Source organism: Camelus bactrianus, chromosome 7 (genome assembly GCF_048773025.1).
Source record: "Camelus bactrianus isolate YW-2024 breed Bactrian camel chromosome 7, ASM4877302v1, whole genome shotgun sequence".
NCBI lineage: Eukaryota > Metazoa > Chordata > Mammalia > Artiodactyla > Camelidae > Camelus > Camelus bactrianus.
In genome coordinates, this window is record NC_133545.1 from 40,424,092 (window position 1) to 40,448,156 (window position 24,065).

Consider the following 24,065-nt stretch of genomic DNA (forward strand, 5'->3'; position numbering starts at 1 on the left):
TAGAAATTCAAAACCTCAGGCCCCAGCCATTGACTCTGAGCCTGCTCTTCAACAAGACCCTGGGGGACTTTTGTGAACATCCAAGTTTCAGAAGCACTGGTCTAGTCCAGATGCCTCATTCTACAAATGAGGTAACCAGGCTTCAGGGAGGGGAAGAAAATCACCCAGGCTCATTCCACAGCCAGCACAGTTCAGAATTCAGCCCCGGACTCTGGCCGCATCCTCTGTACCCTGCTTAACTGCCCACCCCTGGGCCCCATTGCTCTCTGCCTGCCCATCGGGAAGCTCCCACAGGGAGGATGGGCACCTAGAGCGGGATCTGGACCACCATGGGTGGTCGTTCAGCCTGAAACCCTTACTAGAGGGGGCCGCAGCCAACCCCACAACTCCTTGGGTACCTTGGACAAACCACAGGCCCTGAGCTGGCCCCTGCATGGCGCCCAGGTATGTTTTCAGGGCTGACACAAGTGAGCCAGGACCCCCTAAGATAACTGGGTCCTCAGCTGGGCCCAGCAGACAGAGCAGCTCTGCCCAGCCTGTCTGTGCTACACACATTGCCCCTGGATGCACCGTGGATCAGATTAACTGTGGCCCAGGGGCCACTTGGGGAGGCCTTGCCATGCAGAGGAAGGCTCAGACAGAAGCCAGGTGTAGCATTTGGCTCCCAGTCCTGATGCTCGCTGATAGGATCTTGAACAGACCCCTTCCCTGTGTCACCAGGTGACTGGGAGGATTAATAATAAGCAACTGTGCCAAGGGTCTCCCCCTGCCCTCCACAAGGCCCTTTGAAGGCCCCTTTATGAAGATGCAGAAGGTCATCATAAAGACAATGTCCTGTGCAAATGTTCAGGGTGCCATAGCCGTCGTCTCCCCAGCTGGATCCAGGGCCCCCAGCCTGCACCACAGCTCTGCACTGGACGGCGCCTGGGTCTGCCTCTTTTGCATCTCCTGCAGCTCCACACATACAGATCAAGCACAGCAAACTCCAGAAACAGAAGCTAATCTGAGTTCCCTCTCTAGGTCTTCGTGATGTGGAAGCCCAGCAGAGGTGGAACATGAAAGCAGCAGGGGCAAAGACAGAAGGGAAGAGGAAGGGAAAGAAGCACTGACTGCCCCACGCCCATTGTGCCCCGACCTGCGTGCAGTATCCGTGTGCTCCAATCAGGTGGTTGGTGGGGACGTCGAAGTCCTGGCGGATGCTGGAGAACAAAAAGGAAGGGGTGTTAGCATGTCTCTGCCTAACTCAGGCTGCTGGGCAAAACCCTGGGTGGCCAGGGGTTCCCCTCCAGTTCCAGGCTGAGGCCCAGAATTCTGGATTTGGTGGGAAGCTGAGCCTCTGCGCTCTGTGCCCTCCCTGGGGCTCAAGCCCAGGGCTCACTCTGCTCTGGCAAAGGCCTCCAGCCTGGCTTCACCAGGCCCTCTGCTGACACCAGAAGTCAGTGATGGAAGCATGCCACAGCAGAAAGGGCCCCAGGTTGGGAATCCATGTTCTGCATTCACACCCCAACGATCACTTACTAATGGTGGGGACTGGGACATCCCTTGCCACCTCCCATTCTCAGTCTGCAAGTCTTTTAAATGGGAAGAATGGGTCTCTAATGCCTCCTTGAGTCCTAAAACAAGAGCTGCCACACCTGGGCATAGACTCTGTACCAGGCCCTGCACACCCCTTATTCCCTAAACTGAGAGGAAACCAGAGCTCAGGGAAGAATCGACTTGCCCAGGGAGCTGGGCTCGTGGGCATTGGAGCTGGTGGGGGACCTCCCTGCCAGTCTCAGATGTCACCTCTGTGGCTCCACCTTCAGAACGGGGTCCCCCAAAAGGTGCAAAGTGAAAAGCCATTTTGCCAACAGAAATAGATTGCTAGGGTGGGATGCTATCCAGGGCCAGAATGATTCAGGGTGTCATGTCAGCAATGGCCCTGTCACATGTGAGGTCAGCACCAGGGAGCAAGTCTCCCCATCCACAAATCTCAAAACCCTCCTGCCATCCAGAAAGCCCACCATTAGGACATTATTCCTTTGACCCCCAAAGCAAATCTCTCGGGAGACCATGCATTATTGTTGAACTGAGCCGTGGGCCGGGTAAACAGGAAAAGAGCTCCTGTATACGGACCGCACTCAGAGGACAGCATTTCAACCCTCCGGCCACCCAGTGAGGTAGAAACCACTATGGACATGGAGAGAAGCTCAGAGAGGTAATGCCAGGGGGATGATATGAGGCCAGGAAGCCGGTTCCCCACACTGCTGCCCATCCAGCACAGGCCGTGGCCTGCCCTGCCCATCCCCACCCCAAAGAGAGCGCCCAGGGGCGGCCCAGAGGTAGGAAGAGCCGAGCAGTCATGCCATTTGTTTCTCCTTTTAGAGAAGAGAAACCTGGTCTCAATTTTATGCTTTAAATCTAAGATCTGCCAGAAGTCCACAAACCTAAAATCCACACCCTGGTCCCTGCAAACTTCCAAACAAGCTGAGAAACTCAAGCTCCAGGACTCCTCAGGAGAAATGCTTTCTTGTGGTTTTTACTAACCGTGGCCCCACGGGGATGGTTTGTGGTCCACATGAGAGGACGGGGTGGGCTGGCACTGCAGGGCCAGCCGAGAACCACGGAGGCCAGGGCTCCTTGGGAAAGGCCTCGGAGGCGGGCCTCACCCCAGAAGACAGCCCAGTGGGCCTGCGATGGAGCCGGCTAAGGGGAAGGGGGACAAGGAGCCGAGGGCAGCGCTCGACTGGTACCGGCTCTGGCAGAAGAATTGATGGAAATGCTTCCCGCGGCACATTCAGGCATCTTCTGAAAAGAAGAAAATAACCTCAGAGGAGCCCTGGGTGGACTGATAAGCATCACTGGCCCTGAGCCACCCCAAGGCTTTCAGAAGCAGCCCTATCCTCGTAATCTCACAGCCTCGTGTTCACCCAGCGGGTTTGGGCGCCTGCGTCAGTTGAGAGAGAGCAGGGGGACAGGCAGAAAGGACAATGGGAGGAAATGGTAATTGCATCCTTAGGTGCAAACACGATGGGAAATTTAGAAGTAGGCTCAGATCTTAAAAGGGAGGAACATCTGTATTTCATATTAGGGCATTCGGGAGACGCCAAGGAGCGGCTTATGGCTTAAGAGATTTACAACTTTGGCAAATCTAGATGCCCAGGCCTCCCTCTCGGGGAATTCCCTGGAGAGCTGAGTGTGAGGCGTCCGAGAGCAAAGAAACAGCAGCTTCTGCTCTGCCCGGAGAAGAGGGGATTCGCACCGCACGGCCATCACCAGGCCCGATTTCTAGCCCCGACTAGCTGTGCAGCCACAAACCTCTCCTCTCTGGGCCTTGGTCTCCCCTTTTATAATATGAGAGGGTTGCACAAGATGGGGGTGGTGTCCCCCAGAATGCATATGTTGAAGCCCTAGCCTTCAGTACCTCAGAATGTGACTATATTTGGAGATAAAGTGTTTCAAAGGGGGTGATTAAGTTAACTGACCCCACCAGGGTGGGCCCTAATTCAACCTGACTGGTGTCCTTTTAAGAAGAGGAAACTTGGACACACAGTAGGACACCAGGGATGCGTGCCCGCAGAGGAAAGACTATGTGAGGACACAGAGAAGAGATGGCCATCTGCAGGCCAAGGAGAGAGGCCTCAGAGAACACCACCTCTGCAACACCTTGATCTTGGATCTCTGGCCTCCAGAACTGTGAGACAGCCGACCTCTGCGGCCTGAGCTCCCCAGGCGGCAGCCCTAGCAAACCAACACAAGGGGCTCCAACATCTTTCTTCAAATGAACTCTTATACGCAGAAGCCAATATGTGAAACACAAAGGCAGAGATGCTCTGGGCTGGAGGCAGTGCAGAGGCTGGTCCCATCCTTCTCCCTCTCCACCAGGCCCTGTGGCCCCTCTGGGGAACCCCTACGTCTCCAAGGTCATGAAATGTCCTGAGAGCAGAGGTTGAATCAGTGGAGGGGCTGCCTGAGTTCTGAGGTTCCTACTTTTTGAGCTTCTGAGGAGGGGCTTGGCCCTGGCTGCCCTGCCGCCAACCTCCTCAGCATTCTGGAAGCCAAAGTCCAGAACCTAACCAATGATCTGGGGTGATGACCCGACCTTGGGGGGATCCAGTCTACCCACTGTCAGAGGAAGGGGAGCAGAGAGCTCTGCCCAGGATGCCAGCAAGGACTGCTTCTCCCAGTTCTGCCCCCATCAGGAGGTCCCAGAGACACTGCACTGCACAAAGAAACAGAACAGAAAGCGGACGTCAGGGATGGCAGAGGCCTCAGGGCCCAGCATTTTGCAGATACAAGAATAGAAGCCTAGAGAGAGGACACACTGGTCCAGGGCCAGTGGCAGGTGCCAGCCCACATTCAGGCCCGAAGCTGGCCCTAGGGCTCCACTGCCTACGTCCAGCCGGCCCTCCGTCACGGGGCTCAGAGGGGCAGAGGTTCTGCCACCGAGCAGCTTACAACACCTGAGCCTCGGCTCCGCAGTGTCTGCGGTCGCAGACACTTCCAGGTGCACTGCCCTCCCTCTACGGCCCTGTTAGACCAGAGCCAGGGAACAGCCACCTCCGTTCTACTGATGGGGAAAGGAGAAGGGACTTGCAGTCCTGTGGTCAGAGTCGGCGGGCCAGGACTGTGTCCCTGGCACCAGTCTCACAATGTCCAGTGTGGTCTGAAACACGTGATGGTCAGCCTGGCTGGCCAGCTCCAGGCAGGTCCCGGAGCCCTGAAGCCCCGTTCCTGGCTCCTCCCCTCCCCTACTGGGACACAGCTTGTCCCTTCACCCTAAAGCCTCCCCACCATGTGACCGAACACGTGAATCCGGGCATTTCGTACAGAAGTTTCTGAATAAGAAGGAAGATATGTCCAAGTGGCCTAAAACTATGGTTCCAGTCTACAGTCCAAGTCATTCACCTAAAATCAACATCCACGAGAGGCGGGGGTCAGGGGCCAGCTCGGCTTCAGGCTGGCTCAGTGACCTCAGGCAAGTTGCTGCCTACTCTCAGCCTGTGTCTTCATTTATAAAACCAGAGTCCTGGAGCAGGTGGTCTCTGGGGACCTTCTGGGATGTGAACAAGTGTGCCTGGTCCACGACTTTGATATTTAAAACATCATGCCTAAAATAGGCAGTGATTAACCCAGGAGGAGCCAGTCAGCCACCTCCCCTCCACCTGACCTCTAGGACGCCAGGCCCAGGCACCATCACATCCTCTGGGCCAGCTCCTGCCTGTCCCACCCAGGGGGACCTCTCCCCCAGAGAGACTGCGCCTTCCACTGCAGTCCCTGCTACCTGGAAGCAGCGGCTTCCAGAAACAATCACCCATTGTTCGGTGGGGTTTCTATTGACTCTCGAGGACAACATCAACATCAAAAAGGACAGCTGTGAAACAACTAAGAGAACCTGGGCTCTGACTCAAATCCAGCTGCTGCTGCTTACCAGTTGCTCCCCTCTCTGAGCCTCAGTTTCCCTGCTTGCAAAATGGGTATGGAGATGCCTGCTTCTATTATAGATTGCTGTGAGAACTGAAGGAGATGAAGTATTTAAAGCATTCGGAATTTGGTAAATGTCACTTCCTTTTTCCTATGATAACAGCAATAATAAGAAGAAGAATAAAAAAATAAAAAAAGAAAACCCACAATGACTGAGAGGTCATGATTCCTGCAACCTCAACTGTTCGTACCATAGCCAAGAACCCAGAATAAATGGAGGCTCCCAGTGATGGAACTGGGGCCATGAATATCTGAAAAGGGTTTGGATAGAGCAGATATTGACTGTTTTCCCAGGAAAGCTGAGAGGAAATGGACAATGAGTCAGAACACATGGGTGTCAGGCCCCCTCTAGCGTGAGCGCTGTGTGACCTTTGGTAGATTGCTTTCCGTCTCTGAGCCTTGGGTATGTCAACCCCTGATGGGGACAACAATAACCCTCACAGAGTTGTTGCAATAAGGGCTGAGGCCATAAAAAGGCCCTGCGAACTGCAGATAGCTCCACAGGTCGGAGGGAATGGTGTTATGTTCATTCTGCAGTCAGGGGCCCAGAAGAGGAAGGGGCCAGGTGGGGACACAGGAAGCAGGGCAAGGACCGAGGATGGAGAGAGAGGGAGCTGCCTGGAGGAAGGAAGAGGAAGCAAAGATGCCCAAACCCTTCCCCTGCTGCCTTCCGCCTCACCACTCCCAGTCCTCTCCCCAAGTGCCAGTCCCTCCCTCCCAACCACACGTTGTACAATTGTTCCCTGCAAACCCCTCTGTCGGTCTTCGCCTACTTTGTTCTTGCTGTCCAACATAACCCTTCCCACACATCCCAGGGCCCTGTTAAATGTGGCCTCCTGCATAAAGAGACACCTCCCTTGCCCCTGGGAAGATGTCGTCCATGTCTCTGTGGACATCCCTTTCCTAAGAGCACTCACCCACTGTTTTTTGGGTGCTGGTCTTGCCCCTCCGGGCAGCAAGGACTTTGAGGGCCAGGGTTACATTGTGTCCATCTGGCCTGTGGTGCCCAGAGCTCGGCCCTAACCTGCAGGTGCACAGTAAACGGGCGCTGAAGTGCGTGAGCCCACCACACCCAGGCCTGCAGAACGGCCTCTGGAAGCTGGATCCCAGGCGGCACTTGGAGGCAGGCAGAAGCAAGCATCCCACCCAAGCAGCTGGGCTGCCCGGAACAGAAAGTTCTTCTAAAAGGTTAATGGCCTCTCCCTCCTCCTGAGGCCTGTCCTCTTTACTTGGGCACCTGAGTGAGCCCTTCGTGGAACAAGGAGGTGCAGCCTTGGGTGACTGGCTGCACTGAAGGTCAGGAGACCCTCCCAGCTCTACCACTAACTCCAGCGTGGCCTGAGCTTGGTCCCGCTCCTCTGCATCCAGCCCTCAGGCTCAGTGTCCGTGGGCAGACTGGCTGCCCTCAACCATGCCCTGCTGGCACTCACTGGCCATGACTTGCCATCTTAGCAGCCTGAGACCAGACCACGCCAGCTGAAAATAGGTGTAGAGTGAAGGTGGTGGATGAGCATCAGTTTGGTCTGGGCCTCCCTGTGGTCTTGCGTCCCACATCTCCTCCTAAGTGGGCAGACGCAGCCGAGCAGTGCCCATCATTCCTCCCACAGCTCAGGAAGGGCGATGCAGGTACAGGAGACTTGGGTGATGCTGTCAGCTGTGCCGTCAACCTGGACTTAATTCTCAGAGCCTTGGTCCCCACATCTGCAAAATAGGATAATGGCCCCAGGCCTATGGGCCTGCCCCTTGGGTTGCTGCCAGCCCCAAAAGCCCAGGGTGGGATGTTCCAGGCAGCTTCAGCTACTTGGGTGGGATGCTTGCTTCTGCCTGCTTCCAAGTACTGCGTGGGATCCAGCTTCCGGAGGCGTTCCGCAGGGCTGGGTGTGGGCGGCTCACATAATTTGGGGCCCATTTGCTGTGTACCTGCAGGGGCCCAGGGCCCCTCTCAGCACCAGTCTTCTTCATGGTGAGGGAGCTAGCCAGAGAGCTACAGGATGGAGCTTTGGTCACTGCACAGGAGCTGGGGGGGCACAGGAGATGGGGACTCCCAGGAAAGGAACCAGGGTGAGGAAGGAAAGTCAGTTGAAGGAAGTGGGGTCTGGGTGGAACACCTGCTGTTTCTGATGACAAAGGTATCGATAACCCCTTTGGGTCTGTCTCCTGCCCACCACCTTGGCCTCTTCAGACACGTCTGCTGAGAGCGCTCACTAGCATAGCCTCCACCTGCATCTGAATCCAGGTTAAAGGTGACTTGGAGTTCATTGAGAAAGTTCCTCTCCTGTTTCCCACCTATAGTCAAAAGAGCTTGACATGTTGGGAAGGAAGCGATTAACCATCCTGTCCGGTCTCCCATGTCCCACGTGGAAGACACAAGGGAGAAAGGCCAGGGCTCTGTTCAGGGCTGCGAATCGGTTGCTGTGTTGAGCCAGGGCACCAGGTCTGGGAGGTTCTGTGTGCACCTCCCATTCTGGGCTGGAAAGGTTAAGTGGTACGACAGGATGGTGATGGAGAATGCAGATGTGTACGCTGTCTATCCCCTCCCATCAGGACACCACGTCCTGGGCCACCAAAAACCTAAGATTCTCAACCAGAAGCGCCTTGGGCTTGAATCCTTACGCCGCCATCCCCTGGCCAGCCCAGCCTTCCTGAGATGGACTGGAAGCTCCGTCATTGCTTCTCTTCATTTCTGAGAGCAGCCTGCAGGGGCCAGATCTGACCCAGCCCCGAGCTCACGTCTGCTCTGAGCTCCTTGATATGTCCCACACTTCCAGTCCCTGACTATACAGCCCATCCCTTCCCCAGCCAGGGTGGTAGATCCCTGAGGGTTCTGACCGCCGTCTGGGGCAGCCCCTGAGTTCACATGCCCCAGGATGGGTGCAGCCCAGGCCCGGCCACCTTGAGGCACCAGAAACGGGGGCACGGCTTCCAATGGGCTGAGGAGTACCGGGGAAAAGTCTCCCTTTCCCGCCGGGCTCCCCAGAGCCCTCCATGCGGGAGGGTGCCCCCAAAACACAGAGGAGACACTGGAAAGGAGAATGAAGAGACCAAGTCCCCAAAACGTCTGGGTTCCTGGACCCAGCCCCTCCTTAAAGCCCTGAGCTTTTGATATGAATCAATTAATAGCGCTGTTTTCTGTGTACACTGGCTAAGAACTGCACTTCTGTCACTTGCCTTTGCATGACCAATGCTCACAGTTGGCTTTAATTTCAAGGCTATTTCCACAAAGAAGTAAACTGTGCTCTTGTTGTTTTAACTCTCTTAGAGACAGAGCACAGAGTCACCATGGTGCAGGGGCTGCCCTCAGTTCCTGGCTTGTGCTGTTCAAAAATTATTTCAGCAAATGGCAAACTAAGGCCTATTTTGGACTTTCAAGATTACCCTGGGTAGGCCAAAGTTGCCACTGTAATGAATGCCAAGGGTCTACTGAATGAAAAGGTTTTCTTCACAAGCTACCTCCCCACACTGCCCAGGCCTAAGCCACCCGGGGGGCATCGCTCAAGCCCTCCCCTGTGCCAGGTCCCAGCTCACTGCTGACTCCCCGAGGGGCTGGCACACCCTTGCACTGCGCTGTGCAGGCCTGGCTCAGAGCTGGCCTTGACACCAGGGCCCTGAGCATCCTTGGGGCTTGTGAGAGTGTGCTGGGGAAAGTTCTAGCCCATGTGGTTTGGAAAGCAGGGGATCTAGGAAAACATGAAAGCCAGTACAAGACTTACTGTAAGCAACTTGAGATCTTAGGAAAGAAAATAGATGGTTTGAAATCAAGCGAAAAATAATAAAAAACCTTCTCAAGGCTTTCCACTCAGCCTGGGGAAAACAAAAGTCCAAGACCAGCTTTGCTACTGTTCATTCGGCCTCCGAGGGTGAAGGGGCCAGGATGCCCTCCGCTGCATTTGTGTCTGCCCTCTGCTGCATTTGTGTCTGCCCATGGGGCCCTCACCCTGGCTCCACCCAGGGCTGGGGACAGCTGACGGACATGAGAGGCTGACTCTGGAGTGAGGGCTGCCGCCGGGCCTCAGGCATGAGTCTCAGAGCCCTTGCTAGGAGGGCAGGATGGCCATGCCCTCAGTCACCCTCACACTCTGCACACACACATCAGGTCGCCCTTTGCACAATATTCAGAAACCACCACCAACCCCCGCATCATCTCACACCCACTCACCGATCTTCCAACCACACACACACACCACCACAAATGCACACATGCCATGTTTGTGAAGAACTGGGTGTCTTCCCAGCCCCCCCTACTCTGTGTCTCCTGGCTGGACAGTGTATGATTTAAGAGACTCTGCTCTCTGTTTTGCGCTACGAGGGCATGTTTTCAACAACCCAAAGCAGCACCAGATCAGCCTAAAATGGTATCAAGAAGTTCAGCAAAGCTGAACCTGAACCTCAGAGCAGGAAGGCCCTTGGGGATTGCCTGGTCCTACAGTTTCTAAGCTGTGTTTGCAAACTGGGGCTTCTCCAAAGAGGGGTCTCCTGGCACCAGGGAGGGGCAGGCATGGGTTTGCTCCTCCCCACCCCCACTGCTCTGGTCAAAGCGATTCTGCTGCATAGGCTTTGTGAGGTTAGCTCTGGGATACGATTCATTCGGAAAAAAGTCAGATCTTGTTTCACTACAAAGAGAGTTTCAGAAGCACTAGTCCGACCCACTCCTGTTAGAGGTAAAGAGCCGAAGGCACAGGTTGGTTCTGCCATACACCTTGCCAGTGGCAGAACAGAGACAGGGACCCAGGTGTTCAGAAGCTACATAGCAGCCAACTAGTGGGTGTTTTCCTGTGATGTCACCACCTGGGCTAGCCTGGACCAGCCTCTCAGCTCAGTCTGACAAGTGGTGCCTGTGCAGGGTGCCATGTGCCCAAAGGTCCATAAAGAAAGGCCTCTGCAAGGTGCTAATCCCTGAGGTAGGCCAGGAAGAGGGGGGCTTTCGTGGTCCCTGGGTCGTTATTACTGCCAAGCAAATCACAACAAACCCCCAGCCAGGCCTGGCATCCCCCAGAGACAGAGATGGGAGCTCTGGCGTGCAACGTGACTGACACATGATGGGGAGGGGACCACTCAGGAGCTCCCCTTCTCAAGGAGGGCGAGGGAACAGCTTCTTCAGAGGAGCTCAGAAATGCTGGGAAAACTAACGTGTTATTTTAAATAATTTCAGTGTGACTCTTTCACAGGATCTGTGTGGCATCTCAACAGGCTATTCCCGTCCTCACTGTCAGTCCTGTGTCTCCTCCTCACGGCTGCCACCCCTTTGGAAGCCCCTTGGAACTTAGGGATGGCAGGCCAGCTCCACTCCAACCTTCGTGTCTCTGGCAGCCCTGGCGGGGAGTGGAGTGGTCGGGCAGCCAGTCTGGGAGTGCCTGGCCGGGAAGGAGGGTGGGTCTGGAGAAGCCCCCGAGGCCCCGTTCTCCACCTGAAGCCCTCAGACAGTCTAACTAAAATTTTTCTTGAACCGGGTGTCTTTCCAAGCACACCTCTGGGCAGCGCACTCCCAGGGCAGAAATTGGTCCTCCCGCTGCCCCTTTTCCTGGCCCCTCTGAACAATGACACACAGTACCTAGGCAGCCCCCGGGCCACTCAGGGAGTGCCTGCCAAGGGTGAGTGCTGCCACAGGGGGACCCATCACACGTTGCAGGCCATCCCCGTGGCGATGTCTTCACCACAAGGCACCAAGCCAAGACTCAGAGCAAGACAGGACAGGATGGGACACAAGAGGACCCTGAGCACCACGGGAGAGGATGGGACCAGCAGCGCCACCATCCAAGGCTTGCCACCCACCCCGATCCACGCCAAGCACACAACATGTATTTCTGCATTTAATCTGGTGAGGCAGGAATCATCACCCCCATTATACAGAGTAAGAAACTCAGGCTTAAAGGAGTATGGACTCAGACCTGAAACCAAGTCTGTTTTACTCCCAAGTTAGCAAACCCAAAGAGCCCCGTCTCGGGTCAGGCTGCCTGGGTTGAGCTGTGTGACTTTGGGGCAAGTCACTGGCCTCTCATCTGACAGACAGAGGTGGTGACAGTAACCACACTAGTGCCACCTAACAGGGTTGCTGTGGGGATTAAAGGCGTCTCACGTGTAGGACGTTACAGCAGATGATCTGGCACGCGGGACGCTTACTCGGTGTTGGCTGCTACCGTTCTTACTGCCGATGACAATGTCCTCCACCCTGTGTGGGAGGCCACAGGGGTAAGACAAGCCCCGCCAATGCGCTGCTGGGTCCAGCGCTAAAGCAGCTCTCTGTGCTGGTCCTCCTGGAAGGCGGCCAGGCTGGCCACAGTGCCTGGGGAGGCTTTGCACCTCGGCCTCCAGGACCCAGGAAGGTCCTCAGGGGCCCTGAGCAGGAGAGAGACTGTCTTTACATTCTCTCTCTTTCTTGCAGTGGGGACAAGGGGAAGAGGGGACTCCAGCCACATCGCATGTGTCTGTGTGTGTGTCTGTGTATGCATCTCTGCGTCTGTGTATGTTTATCTGTCTCTGTGTATCTGTGTCTGTCTGTGTGTCTCCGTGTGTGTGTGTCTGTGTGCCTGTGTGTAGTAGATGGGGAGGGGCATGGCAGGGTTGTGACTTCGGGCCCATGGGCACAAGGCTGTGCAGGTCTAGAGGGGCAGCCTTCCCCACACAGATGCCCCACAGGTGTCATGACCTAGGCAGGGACTGACCCTTGCCTGGCTTGGTTGGATGGAGCAGGGAGGCGGCAGAAGCAGCTCTGTGGATGACATGAAGTGTTGCCTGCACATGGGCCTGGAAAGCCCCTCAGAAGGACAGGGCTGCCAGAAGAGCTCCCTAAGGAGCATACATGTGAGCAGAGTGCCCGGCTCCCAGGCTAGCAAGCAGGGTCTGCAGCAGCTGCCCCCACGACACCTAGAGCAGAGACACTCTGATCCCCAGAGCTAGGAGGCCCCGTTCAGAAGGGAAAACTGAGGCCAAGAGGATTGCAAAAGGGCCCCACCTTTCCGGGAACTCAGCTTCCCCTCAGTGAGCTCAGAGATCTCACCCACACACCCATCAGCCCAGGGATTAGCAAACCCAGGCCTGGGGAGAAGGCAGTGCGGCTTATGGTCTCCGTGCACGTGAGTCCAGCCAGTAATGAATCATATCATTATGGCAGGATTAGGAGAAAAATGCCATTAGAAAGTGCACACACACGCATTTAATAAGGTCAGTAGCAGCGAGCAGCAGGCAGGCCAGCAGCACGAGGCTGCAGAGCTCCTGCCATCCTCCTCCTACCCACACCAGAGGCCGCGGGAAACGCGGACAGGGCCCACCCGGGCCCAAGCGTGGGGAGCAAGTGCCTTCTGCCGGGGCCTCCCCAGACTGGGCACCACATGGCCACACTTTCCATTTCCCCAGTCCCCAGGGGCCACCTGCTCAGAGTTGTTCTCAAATCTTCCCCAACACCAAGCACCTCCCTAAAGTAAAAATTCATTCCCCCAGGTCTTCAGGCTTCAGAATGTAACTGTTCTCTCGCGCCACAATGGCTAACTGCCCCCCTGGTCCGCTGCTTCATTCGTCCTTTCGCCCACACTCCCTGAGCGCCCGCTGGGTGCCAAGCTCTGCCCTGGGCTCTGGGGAGGCGGCAGTGAACCAGACAGACAAGCCCGGCCCTGGGAGTTGGAGGAGAAAGATACTCACAGCTCTGTGGACCTGGACAGGATGGCCGACAGGGTGAGCAGGACACATCCGTAGGGTCCTGCCTCGAACTGGGAAGACGAGAAACGAATGAGCACCCATCTGGTGTCTGCACCTCCCTCCTCCTCTCACTTCCTTGGGGGCCGCACCCCAGGGAGCAGCCTGACTCTCAACCAGCTGCCTCCCCTTGGTCCCAGAGATTGCCAGGTGGCATCACGGCAGACCCCATGCAGGTCTCACCAATCAGACCCCCTAAGGGATGGGGAGTAGATGCAGTGCCCGCCAAGGAGCATCCCCCAACCTCTGAGTCTTGAAGAAATAAAACAAACAATATAATAAAACAGAAACAGACTCACAGATATAGAGAACAAATCAGTGGTTACCCATGGAGAGAGGGGCGGGAGAGGGACAAGAAAGCGCAGAAGGTTAAGAGATACAAACTATTATGTATAAAATAAATAAGCAACAAGAATATATTGCACAGGACAGGGAAACATAGCCATTATTTTATAATAACTTTAAATGGAGTATAATCCATAAAAATACTAAATTACTGTGTTATACACATGAAACTAACATAATATTATAAATCAATTACACTTCAATTTAAAAATATGTATATTTTCTAAATACTATACATATGTAGTCTTATTTTCACCCAGTAATTCAATCAGTTATTCAAAAAAATTACCGCATAAACTTTTTGTGTCAAGAAGATGCTCCCTGCTAAAATAAAGCTATACTTGTAAACAAGGTAGACGTAGATCCGCCTTCACAGGAAGTAACTCAGGAAAGAAATAATAGTAAGCAACTTGAAAAAAATGGGGAAAAGGCTCTATGCTGATGGGAAATACAGGTTCTCTGGAAACACACAAAGGACCTTCAGTACAGACTCAGGGCTTAGGGAAGGAAGGAGTGTCAAGGAAGGCTTTCTGGCGGAAGTGATGTCTAGACAGAAACCCAAGGTACAAGGAGGAATCAGAAGAGAAGGGAACGTTGTTCCAGGCTAGAGAAAAAGCACGTGCAAAGGCCCAGAGACGAGAAAGGTCTGGTTTACTGTGGTGGGAGCATAGAAAAGCCTGAGGCCATCATTTTTTATAAGTAACTTTAAATCTTTTTTTGGAAGCAAAAATGGAATGAATAAATCCACAACAATCTTAAATCAACCTCATCTTAATTTTGTGATCTCAGGCTTCTGTTGTCCTCAGTTTCTCCATTCGCAAAACAAGGATGACCAATACCTCTGTTGCATATTTCCTTGGGTTATGGTGCACATCCTATGAGACCACAACTGTGGAAGTGCTCTGACAACTGCAAAGAGTAACGCTGCCAATCCCGCACCAGGAGACAGAGGCCTGGGAGGACCCAGGCCACCAGTGCCCTTGTCATAGCTCTGCTACAGGCTTGCCTATTGCCTTAGGGGGTGACAAAGCTGAGTCTCAGTTTTCCTTCTGAAATGCCTACCCACTTCTGCCATGGACGTGCACATGGTCTTGGGGAGGCCACAGCCCTTCCTCAGTCTGTTTAGCCCTCTGCCCTGCCTGCGGTGCTTTCCTACTTGCAGGATTGCAATGAAGTAAGGAACACAGATGCCCACTGTAAGCCTAACTCTCTGTGTAAATGTACAGAACTCTTATTATACTCAGGCCAGCATTTTCCATAGTCCTGGGGCTACCTCCAAGGGGACCTCGCCCTGAGCTGTGGATATGCCTGTCCATGTGGATGGCTGAGGTGAGACGGCAGAGGGTGGGGACATGATCCTGGCCTGGGGCATCTGGCCCTTACTGGAATAGGACTGAATGGCACCAATATTCCATTTTGTTTTTAAAAAATATTTATTAAAATTATCTCATCAAATTCCAGCCATCAAGACATGGAAGGCCACAGGGCGAAGTGCCTGCATTAAAAGGAGAGCTCAGGCAGGCAATGGGGCCGGAACCCACCAGCAGGGTCTGGAAAAATGTCTGGTACTGCTTGGGAACAAGGGGCCACTATTCCTCGAGGCTCTGGCCCTAGGGAGACCTGAGTCCATCAAGAACCCCGATGGGAGGCAGGAATGGGAGCATCCCCCAGCTCACAGAGGGGACAGACACCTCACCGAGAGGGTGAGTGGTAATGAAAACGCAGCAAGGAGGCTGTTTATTCTGGGCAGCGGCGGATCAGTGTTCACTTCCAGCCCTGGCATGAGGAACCCCTCTTAGGCCCAGGCCATGAAAAATGACTTTGGTGAGGGGAGTGCTGAGGCAGCTCCACAGCTTCCAGCAAAAACATCAATTCAACTGCAGGGGGGAGACACCGCCTTCCAGAGCAAAGAGGCCAAATACTGACCGCTGGTACCCGGGGACCAAAGCCAGGAGAGGAGGAGGAATTGCTTTGCGCCCAGAGGCGTGGCAGAAAGAAGGCAGTTCCCTCCCTTGGCACCGGCCCCAATCTCAGGACCTCTTTTACACTCACTGCCTTGCTTGGCCGTCACCGAAACCCTGGGGGGACAGGCCAAGGGAGGAGGGACCCCATCTTATAGACAAGGACGTAGACAACCTTGGTGCTAAAGGGTCACCCCAGGGCCATCAGGGGCAAAGATGGGGCCTCAGATCCTTGGGGCATGGGAGCAATCACCCTGGAGCCCCTCCTTTGCCCCATAGAAGCCCCGCAGGGAACTTCTCTCCTCCAGCTCCACTTCCCCTGACGGTGTGAACACAGGTGCCTTGGTCCTGGCCTCCCTGAATGCACACTGATGCTATCAGGGTTTGCTCTTCTCTCAGATGCACTGCTGTATTCTCTCACCACTCTGGGCATGTTTAATAGCAGCTGCCCTTTCTGCTTATTTAAATTGCCTAGTACTTAATTTGGAAGACATTCTTTCTCGTATGTTTAAGTTCCTTCTTTAAGAACCACAGGTGGACAGTAAAGAGCTGGAAGACTCCTGCTAACTGCTCCACCTTCCATTTTCCAGATGGGGCCACATATAACCCAAGAATAAGCCAGAGGAGGTTCTGGGGCCCCTGCTCTAGGCTCCCCATGGCCCTGAGCAGGCAGTATGCATGCTGCACCTGCAGATGGCCCACTGGGTTATGCCCATGAAGACCCAGTGAGAGCCAGGGACGGGGAGCAAGTGACAGCCAGCCGGGACCTCCCAATGCCGAGGCCAGGACCCCTCTTATATCAGAGTGCCTCCCACGCACCTCTGGGACAGGCCAGCACAGAAAGGCAGCACCCTGAGTTGGCAGCCCTGGCCAGGCTCTGGGCCTCTCCTTGAGTGGAGTCACGTCCAAGGCATCAGCTCTGGGGCAGAGGGTTTCAGGTAGCCCAGTGCCTCAGGGATGGCACACCTGCCTCCTTGTGGTCTCAGTACAGGCCCCATTTTCCTATCCAAGGGGCAGCTGTGTGTTCAGGGCCAGGACACATCCCAGGCTGTGCCCGGACCCTCAGCATCTTCCGGGAATTATGTCCAAGGAGGGTATTCTGACAGCAAGAGTGTTTGGCCTGGTCCCACATCCGGCAAGTTCTCTCACCCTCTGGACTCACCACCAAATGCTCTCATGTCTTCTCTGGACCCTGAAAGAGCCAAGCCCACAGCCCAGAAGGCTGAAGGGAAGGCCGAGAGGAGGCACAGGGACTGGCCTGCACTCCAGGAGAAGGTGGCCTCGTGCCCTTTCTTTCCTTCAACCCTGACACATCTCAGGGGGCGTCGGTCCCCGGCTGGCTCAGGCTGCCTCCTGCCTGTCATGTTTCCCTCCGGCCTCTATGTGTCTACAACTAACCCATCTCAAGGTTGCCTTAAGTGATCATGGCAATGGTGACAAAGCATCCAGGATGAAAGCTAAGGATCACAGCAATGGGGAACAGAATGCAGTGGCTCTAGGCACTTTGCACGGTGCTCTGAGCAGGCATTGTTGTCATCCACATTTTACACAGGAGGAAACTGAGGCACAAAGGGTCCAGGAAGTTGCCCTAGGCCACAGAGCTACTAAGGGGTGTAGCCTAGATGCAAATGTAGGCTGACGGCTCCAGAGACCACACTCTCCAGCCCTGGAGCATTCAACAGCCTCCTCCACAAGGCCAGCGAGGCTACAGTCAAACTCTGAGTTCCCTCAGCCCTCTAACTGGGCTGCTCCCAGGCTCTGGCGGGGTTCCACCCCATCTCACAGCCAGGGGCGGATGCATGGATCTCCTCCAGCAGACAGGATGCTCCCCAGGCCCTGCCTGGCCTGGCCCTGCCTCCAGGGACACCAACCAAGGTCCTCTACCAGCAGGGTCTCCATCAGTGGTGCTCAGACCTCCAACCCATCCCTTCACCTGTAGTCATGACAACCCTCAAGGACACAGGGACAGAGATTAAATCCTCGGCCCCTCAAGCCCACTCTTCTCCAGCTTACATCACCTCACAACCCCAGGGCGGGGATGAACAGGGAACAACCCCAGCTCACCAGCATCCCTTCCACAAAGAAAGCAGAGGCTTAGCAATACCCATCCCATAAACCAAACCATTATTCATACCTGATGGACACTCTGCTGAAGAAAAGTCACCAGTTCCTCAAAGCAGGTCAAGCTGTGGAGGATGAGCTGAGAAACACAAACACACAGAGTAAACTGCCCAAGCCCCATGGACGGCGGCCCGTGCTGGATTAGCGTCTGTGGCCCTGACTTCAGTATCTATAAGACCCCGGGGGGGATGTCCCTGCAGTCAGAGAGCCATGGTGGAGAGGCGCTCCCACACTGGTGTGCAGTTTAAAGGCTTTAGGACCCAGCTGGGGTCTGTGGGGCTGCTACCCTGAGGAAGCTCTGGGCCTGCCTTTAGAGACCCCAGGATTCAAGACACGGGACTAAAGCCAAGGAGCCAGCACCACACACGGCCCTGATGGGAGGCTGGGGCCGCACCCTGCGGGCTAGTCACGCATATCTGAGAAGCACCTGAGGGCGGGGGACACAAGGGGGTGCAGGGTGGGCGACCCATCCAGATCGCCATGGCCAGGCCAGTTCTAAGCCTGCCAGGCAGTGTCTTGAGTTCAGTGGGAAGCAGTGGTGTTGAGTTTCCTGTGCTTTCTCAGGCAGGTCAGGAAAAAACAGTTTTACAGAAATCCAACAGAGTGAGACCCTTAATTACGATCCCAGGGCACGCATGCCCAAACCAAGGTCAAAGGAAACAAGCTAAGCAAAACAAAAATCCTCAGTGAAGAGGAGGTTCATTTGAGGGAAATGTCACTGTTTCTGCATTTTTCACACATCTCTCATTTCTTTCCCATCCTTTGCCTTGCTTGGGTCTGGCTTTACAGCTGGTACTCTGTCCATCAGAGCTCTTCTCTGCTTATCTAACTTCCTCCCCCTCTTCCTCCCACGCCCCCCACCCTTTCCCATAACCATCCGAGAGAGGATGCTAAGACATACAAAGAAGGGCCCAGGGAAGGCTGGGGTTTAGCCGAAAGGCATTATGCTCACAATGTTAAGGGAACTTCAGGCTCTGTACAACCCCACATGACAGGGCGCCATCAGCCTTCTGGCCAGTTCTGACCAGAGCCCATCCCCAAAGCCCCCCAACTCTGCCCCCACCCCAGTCCCAGGTGGAGGATTCTGCTGGCCTGGACCACCGGGAGGGCTGGCTTCCCCAGCTAAGAAAGGATTTACTTATATGAAAGGAGATTGTCCCCAAACAAAGCCAAAGCTTGCGTGATAATTTTCCAGAAAGCCGTACTGTTTCTAAGACTCCATCTGCTTTGTATTTCCCTGTTGGACTGAACTGCTGTGTTCCCGAAGCCCTAAAAAGGAAAAGGAGATGCATGAGTCTCTGCGCGGAGAGAAGACGTGCCCTAGAGCCAGGGCGAAACCACACAGGCAGCTTAGTGAGGACAAACAAAAAGGTGGCCCAGAGGGGAAAAGGGAGCCAAGTGCTCCCAGTTTTCTCTGCTTTGAACTCACCCACTAGGCTGAGTCTGGAAAACTCCACTGACGGGGGAGGAGGCACGTGGAATGAAAAAAAGACAGCCGAAAGAGAGCTTGGGGTAACCAAACCCAAGGAAGTCTGTCTGCCTCTCACCCGCTGACGAGCGCATCTGCAGACTAAGGGATGCTGACTTCCCCTTCATTCTCAGGGACGTGAGGAAGCCCAGCCTCCGTCCTCTCAGCAGACGTCTGTTTACGCAGCACCTGCATGTGCAGCCCAGGGAGGCATGGACTAGAAGAAGCAGCATCTGGGTTTGGGGCTATTATGACATCAGCCTGCTGTGCAGCCTTAGACTAGCCATTGCCCCTCTCTGGGCTTCTGTTTCCTAACCTGTAAAATGAGGAGGGATTGCATTTGTGCCCCATCTGCTCTTAGGGCTACCATGCAGATCCTAAGGGCCAGCATTAGTAAGTTACCTGGAACATGGGTACCAAGCACAAGCACTCAGTAGGAACAACAGTGATAATGATGATGATGATACCTAACACTGACAGATACTTAGATGTGCTAGACTTGGTCCTAAGTGCTTTGTATTATTATTATTTATCACTTATTTATATGGATAAGTGATTTAAACTTATCAAGTTCCTTATTATCATCTATTATATATCATTTTATTTATATTGACTTATTTAATTCTCACAGTCACCCTATTAAGTGATCATTAATATCATCCCTATTTTTCAGATAAGTAAACAGATTAGGCACAGAGAGGGTGAGTCAGTTGCCCAAAGTTCCACAGTCAATAATCAACAGCATTGGGAGTCAGCCTCTGGAATCTCTTCTCTTGAGTACTGTGCTCCACTGACCACTGTGCACCACCAGAATGTGGCCCGTGGCCCCATAGGGCACCCCCTTTACTGAAACTTAGCCACACCGCTGGGATGGCATGATGCTTCCACTCTAGAGGGTCAGGCTGAAGAGCCAGCAGACTAGCCGTGTGGATTACGAGGATGGCTTATCCGTCAGCAGGACAGAGGCGGCAGGGAAAGGACAGCGCTGGCTCTGCCACCACCGTCCCAACGCTCTGAGTTCTCCCCGTCAATGGAACGGGGATCCAAGTGGCAGAGCAAACCGCAGCATGCTTTGGGGACTGGGGGGAGCAGTACAAGTGACTGGGTCAGCTGAGGGGCTGTCTTCCAAAGTGTCTGGATTAGAGAAATATAGAAGGGGGGAGCCGGCTGTGTCCCCCAGGGCTCCCTGGGCGGGGGGTGTCCTCCCAGATCTGATCCCCTCTCGACTAGAGCTGTGTGGAGGGCTGGCCGTCTCCTAGGGCGGGGCTGCCCAGCACATCAGGCTGACTCTTTGGGCTCCTCCTGGCCTGGAGCACAGGGCAGAGGTCTGGGAGGACACAGACATGGTCCTTATGCCCAGACAGCCTGCGTGAGAAGATGATTTCCCCAAGGACGGGAAAGCACACAGCCAGCTTGCCTGCAGCTGTGCCCGCCCGAGACTGAGTGCTAGCAACACAGCCCTGGGAAGCACTTACAGTGTGATCACAGCTCTCTCATGGCCCCCAGCCCGCCACACAATGTCCGCGATGGCCAGGGCCAGGCAGTGGGTCCTGTGGGCGTTCGAAGGCTGCAGCTGCCTGGGGGCAAAAAAAAGGAAATGGGTTTATGCCTCTGGGAACACAAGTCAGAGACAGCGCCGCCCTGTGGCAGACGGCCTGTCCTTTCCTCTGCCACCCAGAGGGGCCCTGCAGCCCAGGGACTCAAGAGGAGCCTGGGGGGAGGTGCCTCCGCAGATGCGGACCCAGGGAAGAGCCTTGAGGGAGGGGCCCGGGCAGGTATGCTGGAGGAGGAGCAGGCCAAGGAAATCACCCATGGGAGCAAAGGGGACTCTGGAGGCTTGGCAAGGCCCAGAGGTGTGTGGAAAAAAAGGCCATGAGTTCTGACAGGAGCAGCCCAGGGGGCCAAGCTCAACATGCCCGGGAACTGCTCCCACTCCAGGCAGAGGCACAGCCCTGCCCTACCCGGGCCAGCCCTGACACCCAGGTCCTTGGAGACGACAGCTCACGCAAGCAGGTGCCCTGAGCTCCCACCAGCTGATAGGAAATGAGACCACACATGTGAAGGGAAAGTAGCCTGACTTGCTGGTTACTTAGACACAGGACATGGGTGACCACTGGGTTTTTACTGAGTGCATGGTGATGCCACCAGCTGAAATGAGGAATATGGGGTGGGGAGGGGAGAGGCAGCTGGAGGTGCATAGGGGACCCCCAGGTGAAGCTGTTGCTCTAACGCCCAGGAGAGTGGTCCGGGCTGAGCAGAGATTAAAGAACCACCAGCATGTAGGAATCCTAAGCACTTTGAGTGGCTAAGATTTGCCAGAGAGAGAATGAGGAAGGTGGAGGCAGCGGCCAAGGACGGAGCCCAGTGGAACTCTGGCGAATGGAGGAGGTGGGGGAGGAAGGCAGGAAAGGCAGAGCTGGGAGATGGGCTGCTACAGTCTTAGAGGCAAAAGGGTTTAAACAGGATGGTAGTCAGCGGTGTCAAAAGTGGCAGAGCGATCTCTTACCATAAAACCAGTAACTAAGAGGTCCCTAGTGCTCAAAGTGCATGAGAGAGAAGAGGCAGCAACTGAATGCAGACGCTGCTTCTCTGTCACTTCTCCAGGGCTCCACAGACCACCCCTGGATTCTGGGAAGGTTTTCGAAATTCTTGCAAAAGTGGGCTGAGGGTCTGAGTGTCTCACTTCCTAACAAATAAAAGGGGCTTGATGAAGACCCTGCTGGGGCTCAGAGGGATACAGAGGGGAGTTTCAGTGTTGTCAGTCACCAAGGAGCCCCTGAGCTCCAGGCTGAGCTGGGGTGGCGGCAGTGTGTGTGTGCTGTGGGGGTGGATGATGACTGGGCATTTCTTCCTTCTTCTCCAGGGTAGGAAAGAGGAACCAGGACACCAGCACACAGGTCACCATGGTAGACAGCTTGTGGTCACTGTCCAGTGCCCGGGACACTGAGTCAGCTGTTGCACCCAGGCTGTTGTGGTCCAATATCTTTAAGGTGGGAGGTGATGCGACTTAGGGTCCCTCAGTTTCCCCATCCCTAAACTGGCAATAACAGTGGTACTTCCTTCATTGCGTTGGGAGCTTTAAAGGAGATGATGCGTGTAAAGTGCCTGGCACGTGGACAGTGTTAAATAAAAAGGCCTATTGCTGTTGTTTTTATGGAAACATCAAGTCCGTGGCCAAAGAGTTCATGGAAAAATGAACTCCCAACATCTGATGTGAAAGTGAGAACAAGCCGCTGACACCAGGCGATCCTTCAAACCCCAGTGAGACAAACAAGCACTCAACCACTTGAGAAACGAAACACAGAATGCCTGCTACGTCCGCAGCCTCAGGAAGCCCACTGCTCCCTAGAAACAGCTACCACACCATCAGCAAACCCGGCGGCCCGAGCTGTGAGGAGCGCTGCTCCAGGCCACCGTCAACTATGAAAACAAAGGTGAGGAAACGTTGCTCTGGGTTCAGGAGAGGATGCCAAGGGCCAGCGGGGGGCCTGGAAAGTAGGGCTCGTCAGACAAAAGAGAAAGGACTGGACATTTATCTCTTTTGAATTCAGAACTCGTGAATGTGGACTCCATCATCACTGTAGCTCCTGTTTCTGTGCTGCCCCAGGTGACAGTCAGTCGTGTCAATCCCACCTCCTGAGTACCCGTGCCCCCTCCCTACCCACCCCCACCTGGGACTGGGGTGCCCTGCTCCTCAGCTGGGCTGTACAGCCAGTGCCCGACCAACGTTGCTGGTCCATCTTGCCCTCCCTCCAGTCCTCACTGCACATACTCACTGTGGGCTCTTCCTACAGCACAGATGTGACCAGGGCACTCCCCAGTTAGATCCCTCAACAGGCGTAGGAGTGGTGCAAAGTTATGCCTGGATTGTATACTCCACCCTGAACATCTATGCTGAAAACCTCCAGACAGAACTAAGTGGGCACCTTCCAATCATTCACTGTGTTCTACACTAACTTCCTGAAGCAGGCGACGCTTGATTGAAAGCTTCTCAGTGCAGCCACAGATTAAGATTTTAAAAACCAACATATATTAAGTGCTTATGTGCCAGGCCCCGTTAGAAGCACTCCATTCATATTATTTCATTAATTATTAAAACCACCCTATGAAGGAGGTACTATTATTGTCCTCTTTTAGAATGGGGAAACTGAGGCACAGAGACTAAATGATTTACCCAAAGCCACACAGTAAAAACTGAATAAAGTGAAACAGCAGTGAGGGAGGAAGGGGAGGAAGGGGAGGAAGGGGAGAGAGGGGAACCAGCTGTCCAGAGCTCCTGGTGTTGGGAACCAGCACCCCTTTGCCTCTGAGCCCGTCTTCCCAGCACGTGCAGCGCTATCAAGGGCTCTGGCTCCTGGCCCAGCCTGTCTTCCACGTCTCCCAGGCTCTAATTACAGACCCTTTGAACCTGTTTCTATATAAAAGTCCTCGTTCTTTTCATTGGCTTCCATTTAGCCTCTCCATCCTTCCCTGGGCCTTCCCCAGCCTGCTCTTTGGAGACACAGCTTTCCAGAAAACAGTGACATTGGGAAATACGGTGGTGGGGCCTGGGCTCCTATCCTGACTCAAGGCCTTGGGGAAGTCCCTGACCCTCAATGGCCTTTGTCTCCCCACCCATAAATGCCAGCAGCAAGCCAGCTGCCTCCGGGCATCATTTTAGCCTTGCCATTCTGCCATTGACCTGGCCACAGGGTAGACAGGGCTGCAGTGGCTGCAGATGACAAGGGGAAGGGGGCGCTGTGGTGAATCACCCAGATGCCACCTTCACCAGGTAACTCAGTGTCCACCTTCATTTCGGTGACCAGGATGGTCCTGTATGGCCTGAACAGTCAGGCACATATTTATCAGACTCCTACCATGAATCTAGCACCTGGCTGGGCTCTTAAACCAAGAGAAGTTTCTTTAAAAGAGTCTTATTCCTCACAGTAGAAGGGCAGGATTTGTCTAGGGATGGCAGCGGGTGTGGGGGAGTAATACATCCCATCTTTGGCTTAATTACCCAAGTCTTTCAGATTGAAGAG

At 54.5% G+C, this 24,065-nt stretch overlaps 1 protein-coding gene across 3 annotated transcripts in view; it reads right to left on the reverse strand.

Moving 5' to 3' along the window:
- MINDY4 (MINDY lysine 48 deubiquitinase 4) overlaps positions 1-24,065 on the reverse strand; it is a 98,428-nt gene that overhangs the window by 19,179 nt on the left and 55,184 nt on the right. For 2 of the 3 annotated variants that reach the window (XM_045508030.2, XM_045508013.2), the window contains exons 10-15: positions 20,520-20,621; positions 18,782-18,845; positions 17,590-17,655; positions 13,096-13,163; positions 2,527-2,787; positions 1,136-1,199 (exon numbers count right to left, since the gene is read on the reverse strand). In XM_045508030.2, coding sequence (XP_045363986.2) covers positions 1,136-1,199; positions 2,527-2,787; positions 13,096-13,163; positions 17,590-17,655; positions 18,782-18,845; positions 20,520-20,621 — 625 coding nt within the window. The remainder of the gene's footprint in view (positions 1-1,135; positions 1,200-2,526; positions 2,788-13,095; positions 13,164-17,589; positions 17,656-18,781; positions 18,846-20,519; positions 20,622-24,065) is intronic. The other variant, XM_010971276.3, reaches the window with a different exon arrangement.